At 37.6% G+C, this 18,241-nt stretch overlaps 3 protein-coding genes and 1 long non-coding RNA gene across 7 annotated transcripts in view; 1 reads left to right on the plus strand and 3 right to left on the minus strand.

Annotated features, from left to right (window-relative positions):
* The window catches only part of LOC134218036 (helicase ARIP4-like), a 48,023-nt gene extending 46,489 nt beyond the window's left edge, over positions 1-1,534 (minus strand). Inside the window, exon 1 of the mRNA XM_062696910.1 lies at positions 1,224-1,534. The gene's annotated coding sequence lies outside the window, so the exon portion shown is untranslated. The remainder of the gene's footprint in view (positions 1-1,223) is intronic.
* Positions 1,535-6,401: 4,867 nt separating this feature from the next.
* Positions 6,402-8,078, minus strand: LOC134214095 (uncharacterized). The gene is made up of 4 exons (XR_009979653.1): positions 7,993-8,078; positions 7,610-7,937; positions 7,016-7,434; positions 6,402-6,927 (listed from the first exon to the last, which is right to left on the minus strand). It is a non-coding gene; the product is annotated as an uncharacterized LOC134214095 (long non-coding RNA).
* Positions 8,079-11,333: 3,255 nt separating this feature from the next.
* On the plus strand, positions 11,334-12,200 carry LOC134218041 (protein PBDC1-like). Of its 3 annotated transcripts, none has more exons than XM_062696913.1 (3): positions 11,334-11,472; positions 11,555-12,012; positions 12,072-12,200. In XM_062696913.1, the coding sequence occupies exons 2-3, from the start codon at positions 11,588-11,590 to the stop codon at positions 12,106-12,108; spliced, it is 462 nt and encodes a 153-aa protein (XP_062552897.1). In that variant the 5' UTR covers positions 11,334-11,472; positions 11,555-11,587; the 3' UTR covers positions 12,109-12,200. The 3 variants fall into 3 exon arrangements, with proteins under 3 accessions (XP_062552897.1, XP_062552899.1, XP_062552898.1); XM_062696914.1 differs by having other exon boundaries at positions 11,357-11,472; positions 11,570-12,012; XM_062696915.1 differs by lacking the exon at positions 12,072-12,200 and having other exon boundaries at positions 11,335-11,472; positions 11,555-12,070.
* Positions 12,131-17,930, minus strand: LOC134218042 (NADH dehydrogenase [ubiquinone] 1 beta subcomplex subunit 7-like). 2 transcript variants are annotated; one of them, XM_062696916.1, is made up of 4 exons: positions 17,805-17,930; positions 17,575-17,730; positions 17,133-17,301; positions 12,131-12,404 (listed from the first exon to the last, which is right to left on the minus strand). In XM_062696916.1, the coding sequence occupies exons 2-4, from the start codon at positions 17,684-17,686 to the stop codon at positions 12,308-12,310; spliced, it is 378 nt and encodes a 125-aa protein (XP_062552900.1). In that variant the 5' UTR covers positions 17,687-17,730; positions 17,805-17,930; the 3' UTR covers positions 12,131-12,307. The 2 variants fall into 2 exon arrangements, with proteins under 2 accessions (XP_062552900.1, XP_062552901.1); XM_062696917.1 differs by having other exon boundaries at positions 17,575-17,727; positions 17,805-17,929.
* Positions 17,931-18,241: the final 311 nt, after the last annotated feature.

Genomic DNA, 18,241 nt, shown 5'->3' on the forward strand with positions numbered 1-18,241 from the left:
CATTTTTTTGCGATTTCTGAGTGATAGCGCTAAAACATTATTGTTATCATGCTATTTAGGTGAATTAAAGAACAATTATTATATTTACTTCAAGTGGATTAAAAACAAAATAATTATAGAAAATAATTCGAAATTAGATTTCATCCAATACTTTATATTATTTATAATTAGAAATATTAATAAATATTATAGAGTATATTTACTAAAAAAAGAACCAAGCAAAATAATACGAATCTACCCATTTCAACAGACAATTGCCAACAAGAAGGTAACGAACTGGCCAACGCCAAACCAAAAAAAAAATGCATAGAAACTGCAAAGCGCAAAAAGAACAAAAATGCTAGTGAAAAGTTAGCAATTCCTGCTGCTGCTGCACCACTACTATGTCAGCACATCCACAAAAGTATGGAATTAATATTAAACAAATAAAGGTGAAACATTGAATGTGCAGCACATAATGCAAACCAAGCAGGAATGATTTGCTCCGCTCAGGAGACTTTCTCTCGGTCCCACTGCTTGGGATGGGGCTGTACACGAACTACCCATTATCCTACAAATTTCATCAATGCAATTATTTCTGTTCAGCTCCACTTCCAGGGAAACTTATTACATGTAGAACAATAAATTGATTGAATCATTCTTATTACGAGGTTAATCAAAAATGATTCAACAACAAACATTGCATCATAAGATTTTTAATTATTGTATTCTATTGACTCTAATGGGACAATCCTTCTAAAGGACTGATTCCGGATGAGCAATCACAAATTAAATATTAAACAGCCAAGTACGACGAAATGAATATTGATCCGTTTTCCTCCCTAAAAAAAACTTCCATCTTTACACAGCCCTCATGTGCCATGAGAGTTCCCTCTATCCGGACCAACGGGCAGAAGTGCGACCCCGGCGCAGTGGAGAGGAACCCCCGGCAGAAAATTGAGCCAACTCCCCATTTTGCTGGCACTGGGTCGGTGAGCGTTAAAGTTGGCCATCTTGCCATTCTGATATCATCATCGTCCTCATCTGAGGGATCCGATTCCCGGGAACTGGCGCTATCAGCAAATTTTCTCCGCCTACTCACCCGCACTGATCCGGGCATTGCCACTCTCTATGCACATAGCATTTTGATTTTTTCGCGGAACACCACAATATCCGCAACCGACCGTGAACGGGGCAGAACTCATAAGAAAAAATAAGGCGAAATCAAAAATCGATGCTTTTACCTCAAAACGGTCCACCGTCAGGTTGAAAAATTGCTGGATTCGATCGCACAATTCACAATGACACTTTTTCAGAACTTTTCAGCGGTTCAAAACATATTTCTTCACCAATTCATGAACTTTTTCACACCAATTTTAGTCAAAATTTTCAGGCAGCCATTAAAAAGAACGGCGCTTCTAGTCTTTCTCTGCTTCTTTGCCCGAGCCCTGAACTGGCTGGCTGCTGCCTGTGTACCTACTTCTCTTTCCTCACTTCTGATGACGACGGTTCATCAGCACCGCACGGCGAAACACACAAAACAGTCAGCCGAACGCGAAGAACACACTGAACTTGTGTTGAAAACTTCACATCGCCGAAGCTGCGGCGTTTGTTGTTGCTGGCTGTGCTGTTTTTGCTGCTTGCGTTCTTTTCATGACACCAATACAGACGTACGAAAGAAAATCAAAACTTTTTTTTCTGACAGCTGTCAAGCCAAAAACAGGGCTGTGCCGGCAATGTCATACACGCTTAGTTCAGTTCACCCAAATATGGGTGAAGAGTACCCATAATCGCCAAAAAGTGCACATACCTATTTATGGGTGAAATGACATTTACCCATATTTGAGTACAAGCCAATTTCAGAAAAATTGGTAATGTTTACCTATTTATGGGTATACTATTATAGGTGAAATTAACTCACATATGGGTGAACTTTTTGTTTTGGTATTGAAAATAGCATTCGATATAATTTTCGTATTCCGCACGTAATAAATAAGCCAATTGTGCGAATTCTTATCATTTTTTTATTAATTGGTGGCAGTATCTTGACCTGCCTTTTTAATCGAATCACAATACATAATAATCTACTCGTTGTCGAGTGTTGGGAAACGGCTGCGTTACCAAAACTGATGATCGAAACATTAATATCACGCGAAACCGGAACTTACGACAGCTTGGATGATCGGGTCGGGCAGCAGCTTCAGTCGAAAAGCGTTAATCGCAGCAGGCACCGGGTCACCTGCTGGAAATTTGACGGTGTATAATCCCGAAACATGGTAGCTAAAAGATGATAGAAGTACGAAGAAACAAACGATCCGTCGTCACAGGAACTGTATCTAAAAATATATTTAAAATCATAATAAAAACTAAAATATGCTTCATATGCAAATATGAAGAGCCTACCTTTAAATCAAGATCAACGATCCGGAAGCTACTTTGGCATCGCATAGCTGCAAAGAGAATCAGCGCTCGATGCTTTACCTTTTTCGCGTTCATATTTCATCTCGCGATTTCTCGATGACTTCTTGAATGACTTCTGTCGTGACCGATCCAACCACCCCGCTCCTAATCGGACAACTTCTTTTAGGTTTTTCCACCAACGCTCATGTTTTCGGTTGCCTCTGGGAAAGGTCATCAGCTTTCTCCGGAGCAGCCAAAACAGTAATTCAAGATCTGATCAGTTAGGCGAAACAATTCGTTATCCACCGCATGCTTAGTTCTAAAACAATATAGTTGATTTTAATAAAGTTATTAAAATTCCATTAAACTAAATAACTTACCCGCCAAATGAAAATGTTTGGTCCGGAAGCCACAGCAGCACCATCGGAAAGCAGCGAAGAGAATAGAATAGAATCTCAGGGCTTCGGTCTACGTGCAAGGAATTTAACAACAGTATCGGAGGCAAATGCGTTGGATCTGAAAATATTTAAAAAGTTGAAAATATTATAAAGAACTGGATTCAATTTTTTAATTATCTTACTCTTTATAGCGAGATCAGTTATGTTCTGCAAACAACTTATTAATTCTGACGGATTCAGTCAAGTTCCATTTTTCATCCAAATATGGGTGAATTGCCGTTACCTAAATTTGCGTAAACTCAGTTTACTAATAAAATCAGTAAATATTACCGATAATATCAGTACATTTCACCCATAATATAGGTAATGTATGCAGTACTCATATATGGGTGAAACAAGTACCCAAAAATAGGTAAACTGATCTAAGCGTGTAGATAGGGATAGGTTAGGGATAGGGATAAGACGAGGCAATGAACGCTTAAAGTTGGTATCGACCTGAGGGTGGTGCGAATAGAATCGATTTGGTTGTTAAACTGAAGCCAAACTTTTCTATTGTGCCGGAGCCAAACATTGAAGATTGTGGTTATGTTCGTTTCAGATCCTATATTGAGAAGTATTCCCGAATAGAAATAAATGGTACGCCGAATGGTTGATATTATTGGCATTCCATTCCACTTGTAATCATTTTAAACTGTATGATACTTGTACAATTATATGATTGACAGAAATAAAACCACGATCATATATAATAATTTGCAGATTATACATGTTATAATAAGGATTACCTGATATCATACTATTGTATACGTATCTAACCATAAATAATTTCCCGCGTAACATATGATTACGGCTTATAAACCAAAACCATGATTTTTGATTTTCTGGCATGAAAGATTGCTTTGGAAATTATTCTTCATGCTAGTTAAAACTCCGTACTTGATATCTCTTAAGAAACACATTAATTGCTATTTTGAGTGAACGTCTCATGAACCATTTGCACCGTAGGGGTTTTTAAGTCCTTTGTTGGCGCCCTTAACTACCATGCGGAATGTTTGCTTTGGTTTTTAGGCCGTTCACTTTATATTGTTTATTTAGAAAAACTACCTTCAAGTTATTTTAAAACGTATATTCTTACTAGGTTTTCTATATATCGCATAGCAGAACTGCTCTGGCTAACAAATCTAAACAAATCCGATGGTGTTATAGCTTTGAGCAAACGGCTTAAAAACCAGACGTGTTGCCGGTGACGGCGCGATTTTTGTTTTAGCTGAAATTTTGTAGATTTCGAATGGTTTTCCAATTAATCTTGATTAGCTGTTATAATATAACCATTAACGTATAGTATTGACATGGTTTTGGCAATGAAATGAGTTTCTACTTCAATAAATGAATTAAATTAGTCATAGAAAATTTGAACCTCATTTTTCTCGGTTCAGCTTTGTTGGTTTTTCGGCCCTAATCATATGTTGCTCGAGATTTAGATATTCACCAACACAGAAATGAAGTTGTTTCTTTTTCTGTGTGATAGTGACAATCGCATCGGAAACAGATCCAACTGCCATCCAAGTTTTTTTGAAGTCAATGGCGGTGTGCATTGTGTTTGTGCGAAAGAAAAAAAATAACGGATTATAATGCATGTAAGTATAAACTCAACTATGCAAAACATGAATAATATATATTAATTGTTTAATTCCAGAAATATCAACTTCATACCGGGAAACAGTACACTCACGTAAAATACCTTCCGAAGTTTATTAGTTTGCCTTATGAAAATTAGCCACAAGGAATCAGTTTGAAAATCATAAGGCAGCCTTATGAACCTGCATGAATTTTGGATGAACCAGATCCATAATGAACATATATGTTTATCTTAAGTTTACCTCACTAGTTTCATTAATCAACCTTATGAAATTTCATAAGTTTTTATAATGAAATTTCATAATATGAATATATATTTTTATTCAAAATTTACCTCAATGAAAATAAAACAAAGTTGTTTGTATGAATAAAATAAGGTTTCAGAACTTTATTTATCTTTCTATTGTCATTATAATTTTGTTTAGATTGAAGAGTTGAGATTGAATTTGAATTCTGATAACTTTAAGAATATTATAACATATTTATAGAATCACCGGATATACTATCCGAAAAAGACATCTGGTGGAATCTTTAATATAGTGTCGGATGACTCCAACAAGTTCCATCACATCGATGCCAATATCGAAGTCAGCATATGCTGAATAATACGCAACGAACTTTAAGTCGTAGCTCGCACGATTTCGATGTTGAGCCATTCGACTATAAGGGTCAGCTGTTTGTCTAAAGATCCAAACAGAATCCGAAACGAAACTAATGATGGGTTCCTTTGAGAATTCTAAAAACTTGAACTTGAACTTTCACGGAAGAATCCCTAAAGGATTCCCGTCAAAGTTTCTAAAGGATTCCTGTCGAAATCTCCAAACAATTTTCGCCAAAACCCCTGTTGGAATGCCTAGATGATTTCCGTTGTGATCCTTACATTACTCTCTTTAGATACCCTGAAGGATTCCCGTTGGAACCCCTAAAGGATTCCCATCAGAATCCCTAAAAATTCCCGTCGAAGTCACCGAAGAATTCCCGTCCGGATTCCCGGCGGAATTTCGAAAAGATTCCCGTCAAAATCGGAGTCCCTTAAATAATCCTCGCCGTAATTCCTAAAGGAATTTCCGTCGGAATCCCAAAAGAATTTCCGTCAGAATCCTTAAAGGATTCCCGTCGGAATCCCTGAATGATTCCTGTCGGAATTCCTAAAGGATTCCCGTCAAAATGCCTTAAGGATTTCCGTCGGAATACCTGAAAGATTCCCGCCGTAATCCCTAAAGTATTTCCGTTAAATTCCCTAAGGGATTCCCGTCAGAATCCCCAAAGAATTCCCATTAGAATATCTAAAGTGTTCCGGAAGTATCTCGTCAATATCGCTTCAAGATACCCGTCGGAATGCTTTAGGGGGTTTCCATCGGAATACCTTAAGTATTCCCGTCTGAATCTCTAAAGAGTTCCCGTTGGAATCCCTACAGGTGCCTAAAGTATTCGCGTCTGAATCTCTAAAGAATTTCCATCGGTATCCCTAAAAGATTCCCGTCGGAATTGCTAAGAAATTTACTTCGGAATCAGAACTCTTTGGGAATGCCCGGATCACTAAAGGATTATTTTCCCATTACCAAAAAGATCCTTTTTAGAATCCCTAAAGGATGTTATTCGGAATCAAAATCTCTAAAAGATTCGCTAATAAATTCCCTTGGGAATCTCTAAACGAATCCCTTGGGAATGCTTAAATGAATCTTTTGGGAATGGCTAAAGAAATCCTTTGAAAATTCTCGTAGGTTTCCTTTGTATCCCTTCTGAATCACCGAAGGATTTTTTTCCAGATACCCTAAAGGATTATTTTTAAAATCTCTAAAGGATTCATTTTTAAATTCCTAAAGAATTGGAATTCCTGGCCGCTAGTTTTGTTTGGAATTCATAAGAACGAGAACTCAGGGAGTAAAAGAGCGTTCGAATCAAAGAACAAGGCAGCATGTCAGTGGGGACCAATCGCGCAATGTTGGCAATGTCGCGCGAGATATGGATAACACCCACCTGCTTCAGTGTTTTCGAAGGCTAATAAACCGGTCAGGTGCTCCAATAAGAAGTTGGTAAGTGTCCGGTACATGCTGGCCCTCAACCCCCTCAACATAGTATCCAAGGTAAATATATGGATTAGAATTTGAAGTACCATGACAGAATGCATTCTTTTAAGTAATTTGTCGAACCAAGCGGAAGCATATTGCGTAGTTTTAACTGTGGACTGCAAAATAGACTTGCATCGCGAATCGGATCTCCTTAGAATGTAATATTCGTTGAACTAACTGATTTACCTCCCACAGCCACAGGTAGTTTCCATCGTTCTAAATCAGCAGCAACACATGAGCCCACAACTTCGGTTTATTCGGACAGCGGAGCGGATCCTTTTTACCTCCTGGTCATGGTATTTACATGTACTTCAATGACTCCAGACATGCTCGTGTATGTTTTCCGTGTTGATCTTGTAGTCGAAAAAGGACGAATCTTCGGTCGCACTCGAACAGGGCACAACTCCTATTTTGTTATATTCTTCCGAATGCCGCGGGACCTACACAAATGGAACCAAATCGGTTGAAATTTGTGTCATTTTTTTTTCACAAATTTACAATCAGAATCTTCAACAGCAAATAACTCACCGGTAGCTTCAAGAAATTTTCCGAATGCCAATGGACCCTTCTAATCCGAGTATTATTTGATAACCTTTTCGTGGCCCATCTGTTGCTAACTTTTCCTGGATTCGTACGACGTCACTTGAGCTTGCAGTCTCTCATATAATGTTCCTTATCCACACACATATTTTCGTTCCCTCGTTGTTTTTTACCATCCAGCTCGCCATCCGCGTGAATCAACCGTTCGAAATCGCTCCTCCACCGATGATGCCGGCTTCCTAGCTAATGACTCAAATTCGAGCTTGAAACGAATTTGAATCGAATGAATCTGGGTGGTTTTCTTCGTACCGTTGCCAATACCATCGGCATCCTCATTGGTGTCGGTTTACTCATCGCCGGTTGAGTGCTCGGAAAACGTTCCGTTTTCTTCAAAAATGATGCAATTGCTGGAATAAATAAGCTTGATTTAGATTTTTTATTATGAATTTTTATAAGTCATGGTCATAACTTTATCTGCAATTATTTAAGTTTTTAGGCTTTATCTTAAATTATAGCATTATGTTCGGAAAGTGAACGTTGAAAAAGTAAAAGTCCCATTAGTCATTTTTCCGTAAAACTTACATAGTAACTGCGATGGGCCTAATCCGCAATCTGCTTGATCCTCCGCTAATAATGTCGTGCTGCTCCTGCACTCTGCAGCACCTCGGGATGTACAACTCTATCGTCGCGCGCTGACTGCTTTACAGACGATGCCAGTGCCTCGTCCATCGAATATACGTTTATCTTGCCATCACGGACAGTCCTTCCTTTGCTAGGGCTGCTTCCAGATTTCTGTAATCAACCGCGCCGATTTGATGGCAATGTAAAAGCGACGAATGGCCCCAGAACTGGTTGTTTTGGCTGTGTTTTGTAACGATAAGTTTGTCCAGAAAAAGAAATGTGTTCGCAGCTGCAAAGCAATACTTATCAGAAATATAATTTTATTTTGCGTGATGTGCACTTACCTGTCGGATATCTGCTGTGGCGAATCCATCGAAATAACGGCGAAGGGTTCCGATTGAAATCTTTTTGGTCGGCGGGAATGCAAAACAAAAACAATGACGTTAATGTTTTCCGGTGGATGAACACATGAACATGTTGCTCCATAAGATTGCCTTATGATTTTCATTCATAAGGGATAATATTGGGATTCATGAGGCATAGTTATGGAATTAATACGGATGATTGTGAATTTCATAGAAGCCTTATGAAACGGTTATAAAATGAACTTTTGGTGTTTCATAAGGGGTAACTTATGAATTTCGATATTTTATTTACGCCAGTGTACGCCATTACGCCATGCGGATGTGGTTGAGCAGCGAAAAAACGCTTGCGAAGGTGAGAATAATTTATGATGGGCTTGGCTTAATAACCATTTTATATAAAAATCAGCGCTGGTGTTCTAAATATTCCATGGGGCATGCTTATCAAGAAATCGGGGCATGAAAAATACACATCCAGGATTGATTTCAAGCTGTTATTCATTGTTTTCTTTAATTTCTTATAGGAACATGCAGCACCATCGAAATCTGCGAAGAGGCACTGATGATAATACATAACATAATTTCAATATAATATGGTATGTAAATAATAATTATATAAGATGGTAAATTAAATATAAATAAAACTTGTTTGATGATCATTTATTTATTATTTATAAACTGAGAAAACACCTTCTTAACTATCATATCCAGTATCGTAGTTCGTAGAATAATATTATACATCCTATAATACGGTTATCATATAATTAAATAATTATTACACGCTTTTCAATCTGGATTGAACACTGAATATTATTTGGTCCGGAATTCGTTTTACGAAATCTCATTCTACTAATCTTCTTTGTTAAAATCGATTATACTCCGAATCATTGTAAGAAAAAGAAATGATGATAAACTAATGATATCTGGTAAAATCGCCCAATAAAAATATATGAAAAAATTGGCCTTTTTGAATGGTAACGATACTTAACGACCCATTGAGTGTATCATCTAAAATCAAATTATTATAGACGCTATCATAAATATTATTCGTAGTATAGTTATTGTTTGATACTTTTGATGATTCCATTAAAAATTCCATTATAATTCGCTGTAATCAAAAAACGATAACTAGAAAAATAGATGTATAATATCATTCTATTCGGGTTGTTATTATTTGGGAAAAAATAAAAATAAACTTAGATTGAGTTTTGTATTTACATATATTTTGTATTTTTGTATTAACAAATATTTTCACATTATAGTCAATCTATCTATCAATACAATCTATTTCGAGTCAAATATTTTCACATTATATTAGTAGGAATGCAATTAAAAAGCACTCGTTACGAAATTTCACGAGATTCAACAGCTGATTAGAGCAGGAATGTATGTGAACCATCGTCAAGTCATGTAAAGTCTCGCGCATTTGTGCGCCTTCATGCAGCATGGAAAGAGAAATTCGAAGAGCGGGAAATGTTTGACAGCCAAGTAACTGCAAAATAATTTTGCTTATGGAATTGATTTCAAAATATCCCTCTACTCGCTTGAGAGCAGAAAAGCAGCTCTTTCCGCAGCACCCAGATATCGACTACCCGCATAAATGAAAACTATTTGCAGTATTGCTTTTTGCATTGAAACTTTTCGTTTCGTCGTTGAAGACAATGAGCGACTGCTTCCCCGATAGACCTTTTATACATGTTTTTCACTCATACATGAAAAAATACTGTCAAAACTTGCATTTAACAATGAAAAAATCAGCTAAAAGCTTTATTTTTTGACATCGATGCACTCACACAAACAATCGACATTAATTGTTAAAAATCGGGGTTACCAACTTTATAACTTTCCCCTTGTCGCCGAGTCTTGCGCTGAGTGCTCGGCGCGGAAACCCAAAGGTGGGAATAAGATTTTGGGATTTATGTACAATATTATTGCTACACTGATAAAAATCCAATCACATAACGGCTATGTGAATCTGCATGGCGTATATGTGCAAACACACATAACCCTCATTAACTAATAACCTTCATGTGGATTTTCCTATAGCGGGTAGTTATTAACGCACACATAAAATTTATTTGTAAATTTCTTTAGATTTTTACCAATAAAAATGTGTGGATTTTTATTAGTGTACTATTCACTCACATTAACGAATACTGTAACTAATTGTGTAATCATAGATGTAAATACAATGTTACTATATAGTGCTGTCCAATGAGAGCTTGAAGTAGCTCGAAGTTTCTCCCTGTCCTGCTCATGCCCATTTGTTGACAAAAAGAAAAAGCAGGACGGGAACAACTTCAAGCTACTTCGAGCTGCTCAATGGACAGCACTTATGTTGATACACGGTAAAAAACCAACACGTTCAAATTAACTGTTCCATCTATTGAATGATCAACTTTAGAATCACTATTATTGAAAATGATATTCCTTTGATTTAGAAGTGGTGTCACACCTTTCACAAGTGTGTTTAATACAGACAATTCCATAACATCAACACTGTTGACCAAAGTGCTACTCACTGGATGTTGAAATGATTAGCACTTCGATCAGCACCAATAATGTCTCCACTAGAATTGAAAGTGCTATGCTATTGAATTCACAGGTTCAGAGCTATTGATTTAAGAGTGGAGCGATATTGGTGTTGTTCTAAAAATAGATGACAGTTCTTTCATCTGTTCTGCTTAATTCAAGAGATATTTCGAAGTGTGAGATGGAGTCATGGTAAGACGAAGGACTTTCAAGCAAAAGGTATGTTATTCAAATCTGAGCTGAGGTAATTCTATTTTTTTTATTTTGTTGGTTTATATTCAAAACATTGTGCACGTCAAATGGAAGTGATGGTCTTTGAATTCGACGAGCTCAGCTATTGATATTGATTTGATTCCAAAGTAGTGCATATTCAAATGCAGAACAGTTCGCATGGACGTGTATATTTTTTACCGTGTATATACACCTCGATATACACTCAGAAATAAAATATCTAAATCCACATAAATCCTTTTTTTTTTTTATTGTCTTTATTAATGAGGTTTTCGGCCCTTGACCGGTTCACCTCAACATAAATCCTGGCTGGTGCTGCCCAGCAATTCCAAAAAGACATCGATGCAAAATGATTCGATATCTGTCAAAAGTAATCTTGCTCTGCAAGCAGGGTTATTTGATAATTATTGAAATGTCACTTTTAAGTTTAATTTCAGTTTAATTCTCCAAATGAGACAGACCCTAACCGTGTATTTGAAAATTTTTGAACTGTCAATTTTAAATTTAATTCGATTTTGATTCACGTATCGGACCAACGTCGCTGCAGAACCTAACTGGCATCCCTGCCGATATGGCTCCATATTTTTTGCGCAAGGACGCGTTGTTCGTCCGGCCGTTACGAAGGCTACGAATGAAAAGTAAAAACAAATAATGGTGAACAAAAACACGACCAACTCGTGCTACGTGAGCTAAAACGAGGTTTGTTAAAACTTAATTTTCATTTTCATTCATCTATGATCACTCTAAAAACATTCTTGTATACAACATTGATTGATTTAAGCCGTGACATTTGTAGAGAATAATTAATTTCACAATGGATGTCCTATCGCGACCGGCAGATGAATTCGTCAACGATGGCATGGTGGAGGAGCTGTGGGCCATGAAAGCCGTCGAGCACGCAGAGGTGCATTTCAATCTACTGTGCAGCGTTGATCCGCGTCTGCTACATCTTACGCCGTACGACAACGAAATTTACGAAGAATTCCGGAAGCAATTCCCCGACATGAACGTAGCCGTCGTGGACGAGAACGAGCTCAAGAGTCTGGATGGTAAGGCCAAGTGGCGAGCCTACATGGAGAAGTTCAACCGACTGGAGGACTACAGTTACGGGACGTTGTTGCGAGCCAGCGCTAGTGAGGAGTTTCACCCGGAGAATGCCATCCTGGTGGTTAGGATCCAATTCTGGGCGATTGAAATTGCGCGAAACCGAGAGGGACACAACGACTGCATTATGAAGAAGTTCAAGAGTCGCAGCAAAAAGGAGGAATAGATGTTCGAATTACGCTATTTATTTGTAGATTGGAGTGTTTGAAATGGCAGGGACTTCGGATATGATGACAGCCCAGTACTCAGCCGCTTCTGTTAATCAGGTAATTCTACGTTTACTGCTTGAACGATGTTTTTTTCGCTTTAGGAAATTCACGCTTGATAGAACCAATCGGTTGTAGATTTGAAAAATTGTTGCACGTTGGCTGTTTTTTTTTTGCCGCTACTACATTCAACATAAATTCTCGATAAAAGGGCAGGACACGCTTCAAGCGAGCAGTTCTTTGTCTTGCTTCTTTTCGATTCTCTGCTTTCTGTGGAGCAATCGCTTCTCGCGTTCGTATTCCTTCATCCTGATGATGTAACTGAAAGATCGTAAGGAAAGGAATGATTATTCATTGGGGAATATGATTAATGTACTTTTTTTTCGATAAAATATCGGTGCAAAAATGCTTCATTTCTCACGCAGATTTGGTTTGCAATCTAAAGTTAATGTAGTATGATGATGTAGTCCTAGTTGAAACCATATTGTTTGATTTTTCCATGAACATTTAATTGCCTGCTTTTAACTTTGTGTTGGACTAGATCTGTTGCCACATCGATATCGTTGAACCATAGCTGCTCGTTTGCTTGTTCAGCGAATCAGATTTCGTAACGTATGTACAGGGCTGGTAGCGATCGATGCCGCTCAAAATAGTGACTTTAGTGACCAAAGCTGACGAAAAAAGGGACCAAATAGTGACTTTCAGTTGCAGAAAAAGTGACCAAATAGTGACTTTCAGTTTCAGCTGCAAGTGAGATAAGACGAAATCAAGCTTTTTTGGGTCGAATGAGAATCTTTTTTTCGCAATTTGTGGCGGAAAATATCTTTCACTCATCACTCTTTTCTCTTATAACGAACTCAGAAGTGAGCGAAACATGGTTATCACTCATAAGACCTGTTTTTCTTTTCCGAAAAATGATTTCCAGGCAAAAATCTGCGTGAATGAGCATTCTGTTCTAGTGAGAATGAGTGAAAATTACGTTCACTGGATAAGCTGAACACCTACTTAAGAAAGATGCAGAGAACTCTACGATTTGTCATAGGTGCCACGGAAGTTATTGGAATTTTAAGTGCGAAAGTAACAACAGTACGGATCGTTTTGGTAGAAAACGATACAAAAATTATGACGATTCAGGAACAACAAGCCTGGGATTGAACGCACGACCTGCAGGATCATGATCTCTGAACTTTTAAATATTTTTCCTCCAAATTACACAGATTTTCCAACTTGCTGTGCGTATTCATGAACGATTTTTGCTATGGAATTTAATAGGGCATGCAATCTTCAAAATTGGGGAGACTTGATTCTCTTTCTATGATATCTACTCAATAAATATTTTTTTAGAGCAAACCCTTCATTTAATCTGTTACATCTACAAAAAAAGCCGCTTGAGAACAATTTATATTTTCTTGATTTTTTTGCCAAACTTCTCAAGGATCAAGTCTCCTCATATTGTGGCAACAACTCAAAATCCAATTATCCTGAAAATGTGGTGGGATGTTGGTATTTTTATCAGTGAAGATAGCATTTTGTCATTGTTGGGAGAAGAAATTTGCTTAAAAAACACAGTAAAATAGAATAGGTTGCCAATCAAAAAAAGAACTCGCCTCAAAACAATTAATTGTTTAGAGGATCTATAATAAAAATAAACTATAACAATACTACTATACTGCCGTGAATCGCATATTTGTCCCATATGAATTGGAAACCCAGCAAAGATGGGACAGATATGTGATTCTCGGCAGTATCGTTCTTGGTAAAATAGCGGAGAATTAAGTCGCCCAAGGAATCAAGTCTTCCCACCTTCCCCTACTGTATAAAGTTTAAGCTTTAAAACAAAATCGGAATCGGCAGGTCTCCTGCTTGCATGACTGTATACCAATTTATAAATTGTGACGTAAAACACCTTTAGTTAGCTATTGGTGAAATGCCGATAAGAGCAAGTTAAATGACTGGCGAAGTTTCTGAGCGATCATTTTTCCAAGATCCGTAATGTCATTTCCGCCATGATCAAAGCATCATCCAACATAAAGCTTTATTTAAAAAAAATCTTAGTCAATAGTTTCAAAATAGTTGAAAATAGTGACTTTTTGCGAGAAAAAGTGACTTTAGTGACTTGAGGTCGAAAAAAGAGACTTTTGAGTGACTTGCCCGAAAAAAGTGACCAAGTCACTAAAAAGTGACCCGCTACCAGGCCTGCGTATGTAGATCTCGATAATGTATAAGATGAGCGTCTGATGACCCAAGTTGCAAATTGGCGTTGAGGTAGCTTAGTACAATCTTGTTGATTAGGAAAGCTTGACTCCCAGGCCATCTGACACGCTATCTTAGTGTAGACGGCGATGTACAGTAAATCACTGATTAGACTCAAGTAGAGGTTGTTTGTCAGCGATTCTGGCTCCTCATAGTCGTAATCCAAGAGCATCTTCGATGGGTTTGCGTTCTTCATCTTGAATCTCACGTGAGCTTTAGAATGTACGCCACTTGATTCTGTATATGGTTTTTCATTGGTTTTCTACGCCAAAAAAGTAGCGAGTAACATCGAATTTCGATACTTAGCCAATTTTCAAGGGGCTTATTATAATAGTCAACGTAAGTCAAAGCAAACATTGTTTCATCTTTCCTTACTTGGTCTCTCATAAGGTTTAGAATCTCATGACCTGGAATACGAAACTCACTTCCTAATTCCACATGTGATCGCTCCTCCATAAAAAAAATACATGGTTTCTCGCTTAACAATTGATTAGGGCCTACAATGAAAAGTAAACAAATTCAATTTTAACACCCTTCGATGGCATCCTCTAATAGCTACTAATAGTATAAAAATGTTCCGCATTTTCAATTAAATTACTTAGAAAAAACTAATTTTTGATTGGGCCTACAACGCGTTTTTTCAAAATATGTGTAGGTCCACCCTAAAAAACGGCCAAGCCACTCGTTTTTTTCTGTCTGGGATAAGCCTTCTCCAACTTCGGGCCGATAACAGGATTTTTTTCCGAACCCTCATCACCCCGACCTCGGATAGAAAATTTCCCCTCCCGAAAAGCCTTATCCCGTGTTTACTTTCGAAAAATGCCATCAACAAAGGGTCTATGAATAACAAGCAAATGCAGAATGACTTATCAAGAAGGCCTATTCCGGAGAAAAAAATGAAAATAGACTTAAAATTGTATTTTAACGATTTCGACACATTTTTGCATATTTTCGATGCAATTAAGGTTATGGATGGATAGATAGTGTTGATAATGTGCTTTCAGGAGTTTTTGCTACTTAAAATATCATAAACCTGGGAAATAGGAATAGAAATTGTGAATTTTTCGAACGGCATTTTCTCAATGTTTACGTTTTGGCTGTAGGCCCTTTTCAAATGTTACGCGAGGTTTGATTGTTACGATTAGTCTATTCCTCGGAATAACTAACACATTTAGATATGCCTTTTTTACTTCGACGTACATACTGGACAACGCACGACTCTTTATTAGGAATAGAGGGTTGACTGAGTGTTTCCTATATTTCTTTATTCAATCGTGTGTTCAATCTAAGCGTCAGGCTTACAAAAGTTATGATTTTCCGGAGACAGCTCGTGTCGAGTCCTATTTTATGAAATAAGAACATCGCAAGACGCCTCTCTCTTTCTTTCGATTAGAGGATGCTTTTTTCTAGGTAACGCTTTCTTATCCAGGAAAATACAATCTACCAAAAATGGCGTTTTGTCGAGCTTACCTTTTGACTTCTATAAACTTCAAAATAAGTTCAGAGCTGGAAGAGAAATTTTTCTTTAAAAAGTCGGAATTCATGCATTGCCTTTGTTTCCAAAATGTCATAAACAAAGGGTCTATTTTTTGGTAAATATCTAGGCACAAGTTTCAAATTGGACAAATTGATATGAAATTTGCGAAAAAAAAATGTACGTGTCTTGGAGGGACTCGAACCCTCAACCGCCCACTTCACACTCTATTCCTCTATGGCTTTTCCGCAAACATGACCTTTAAGTGGCCTTGTTGTGTAGGGGTTATCACGCATATCTAGCAAGTATGTTGAGGGTTCAAGTCCCTCCAAGACAAGTGGATTCTTCAATTTCATATCAATTTGTCCATTTCGAAACATGATTTTCGTACGGCCGAGTTGCCGAATAATATGCAATTGACTGAAAGGGTCTATGTATAACAAATAAATAAAGAATTAGATAACTATTGCTAAAAAAAATTGGGGTTGTATACAAGACACGACCGCTCGACGTAAACTATGTATTTAAAACCAAATATAGTACACTGAACCAATTATTCCGCTCTATATAGAAGAGAAGGAACTTTCACATCGACACTACTACCCAGCTTTAGCAGCATCTCCCACTCTGCGAGGGAGCAGGAACCACACTGTCTAGCAGCTGGGCCACCCCAGTTCAACAAATGAAAGTAGGCAATTGCCAAGGATTGGAACGCGGTGCATATGAGATGCATGATGCAAGAAAGAACTAAATCGTTCATTAGTTTAACGTTGATACTCGTAAGTTCCAATACTACTGGCAAATTGGTGGAGAGTTTGCGAATCGATTGATATATAAATCTTTAAAATCCATTGAAAGATAAAGGACCTATAATTGTTACAAATCTTACATGATTTCGTGACGGCCCCAATTTTAAAATTTTCATTTTACACTCTGTATCCGAGTCTTCCCCTTAGACGTAGTTTACGTCAAAAACACTTCGACTTGCATCAAAAATTATCGAGTAGAGTAGATAGCAAAGTTTTAGCAGAATAATATCGATATGATTGGTTTTTAACGTTGTGTCGGGGCTACTGCCGGTACCCTTTTCCATGGAACGTCAGCAAAATTGAATTGGGAAAGGACTCTAACGGATAAGAAGCATCAGTTCCATACGAGTTAACAATCTAAGATAGGCATTCCAGGAAATGATTCCAATTCCAGTATGTATACTGAATTGTACAAACAGTGAAATCACTGCGCTTTTCTATGATTTGTAAATTGAACTTTAGGCTTCAAAAAGTCAATCAGTCTTGTGTCGAAACAGATCTTACTCTACTTACTCTTCATATTCGCAGGTCAAATATTCGTGTTTCTCATGGGCACATTTGTACGCCCATGGCCACACTTTCGTTCGGCAGGCACTATATTCAAGCAGCTTGTGGGCGCAGTAATCCCGGGCTTCCAGTGGCAGTTTGGCAGCTTCCATCTCCTGCTCTGTGGCAATCATCACTGAAATAAAATAAAAACTGAATTAAATAAAAAAAACCTCCCTTCTCTGTATCTACTCTTCAGAGATCGACCTGTCGCTTGTACAATTGAACATTTCGGTGTCTCTAACCTTCACATGTTATGTAATTTTTGACGTAAACATTCACGAAATTATTATTCCACAAACGACAATTTTCACATTTGAAATATTCATTCAATCTATAACTTAAGCACTGTTGATTTTCAGCCCAAGACGAACCTAAACTGGTACTCAGTTATTGCTAAAAAACATACCTCTTTCTTTCCGGCCATTCGGAAAACCCAAATTTGCATCGAACGCGGAATTCGTGAGGGGTTTGGGAGTTCCTTCCGGATTGGTCACATAAAGCGAGATGTAGTTTCCCATTATCAGGTGGTACTCTTTTCCGCGAATCGGACCACAATCTGCTGCTGCAAATAAACACAGAATGTGAATTCAATTGCGTAAAATACGATTTTTACTTCGGGATCACGGTTTTTCTTACATCAAAACTCCCGATTCTTCCAGCTAGAAATGTCGTTCTTTTTACTTTGACCACAGATTCGTTTGTTTGACAGAAGGCGAATATTATAACATGAAAGAATTCTAGATGAATATTTCATATGGTCCTATCTAACAAATGTAAACAAATCGAGTAATTCTCGCTTAACTTTTCAAAAGGTCCTAAGTAACATTTATTTTTTTTATGATTTAATTTGAATACTGCAATCAATAGCTTTCATGTTGTTCTGTTGATTGCGCTATAGATAGTAGAATCTATAGATGAGCGAAAGCATGGCTGAGTCGATTTTTTTGCCCGTGCACACGCGCATATGACGTCACAGCCCTTAACGTTTCCATTGAAATCGTGACGTCATGCTCGTTTGGAGACACGTTTGACAGTTCGTTTGGAGACAGAGGATTTATCTTCGCTCATCTATA

This window comes from Armigeres subalbatus, chromosome 2 (genome assembly GCF_024139115.2).
Source record: "Armigeres subalbatus isolate Guangzhou_Male chromosome 2, GZ_Asu_2, whole genome shotgun sequence".
Lineage (NCBI taxonomy): Eukaryota > Metazoa > Arthropoda > Insecta > Diptera > Culicidae > Armigeres > Armigeres subalbatus.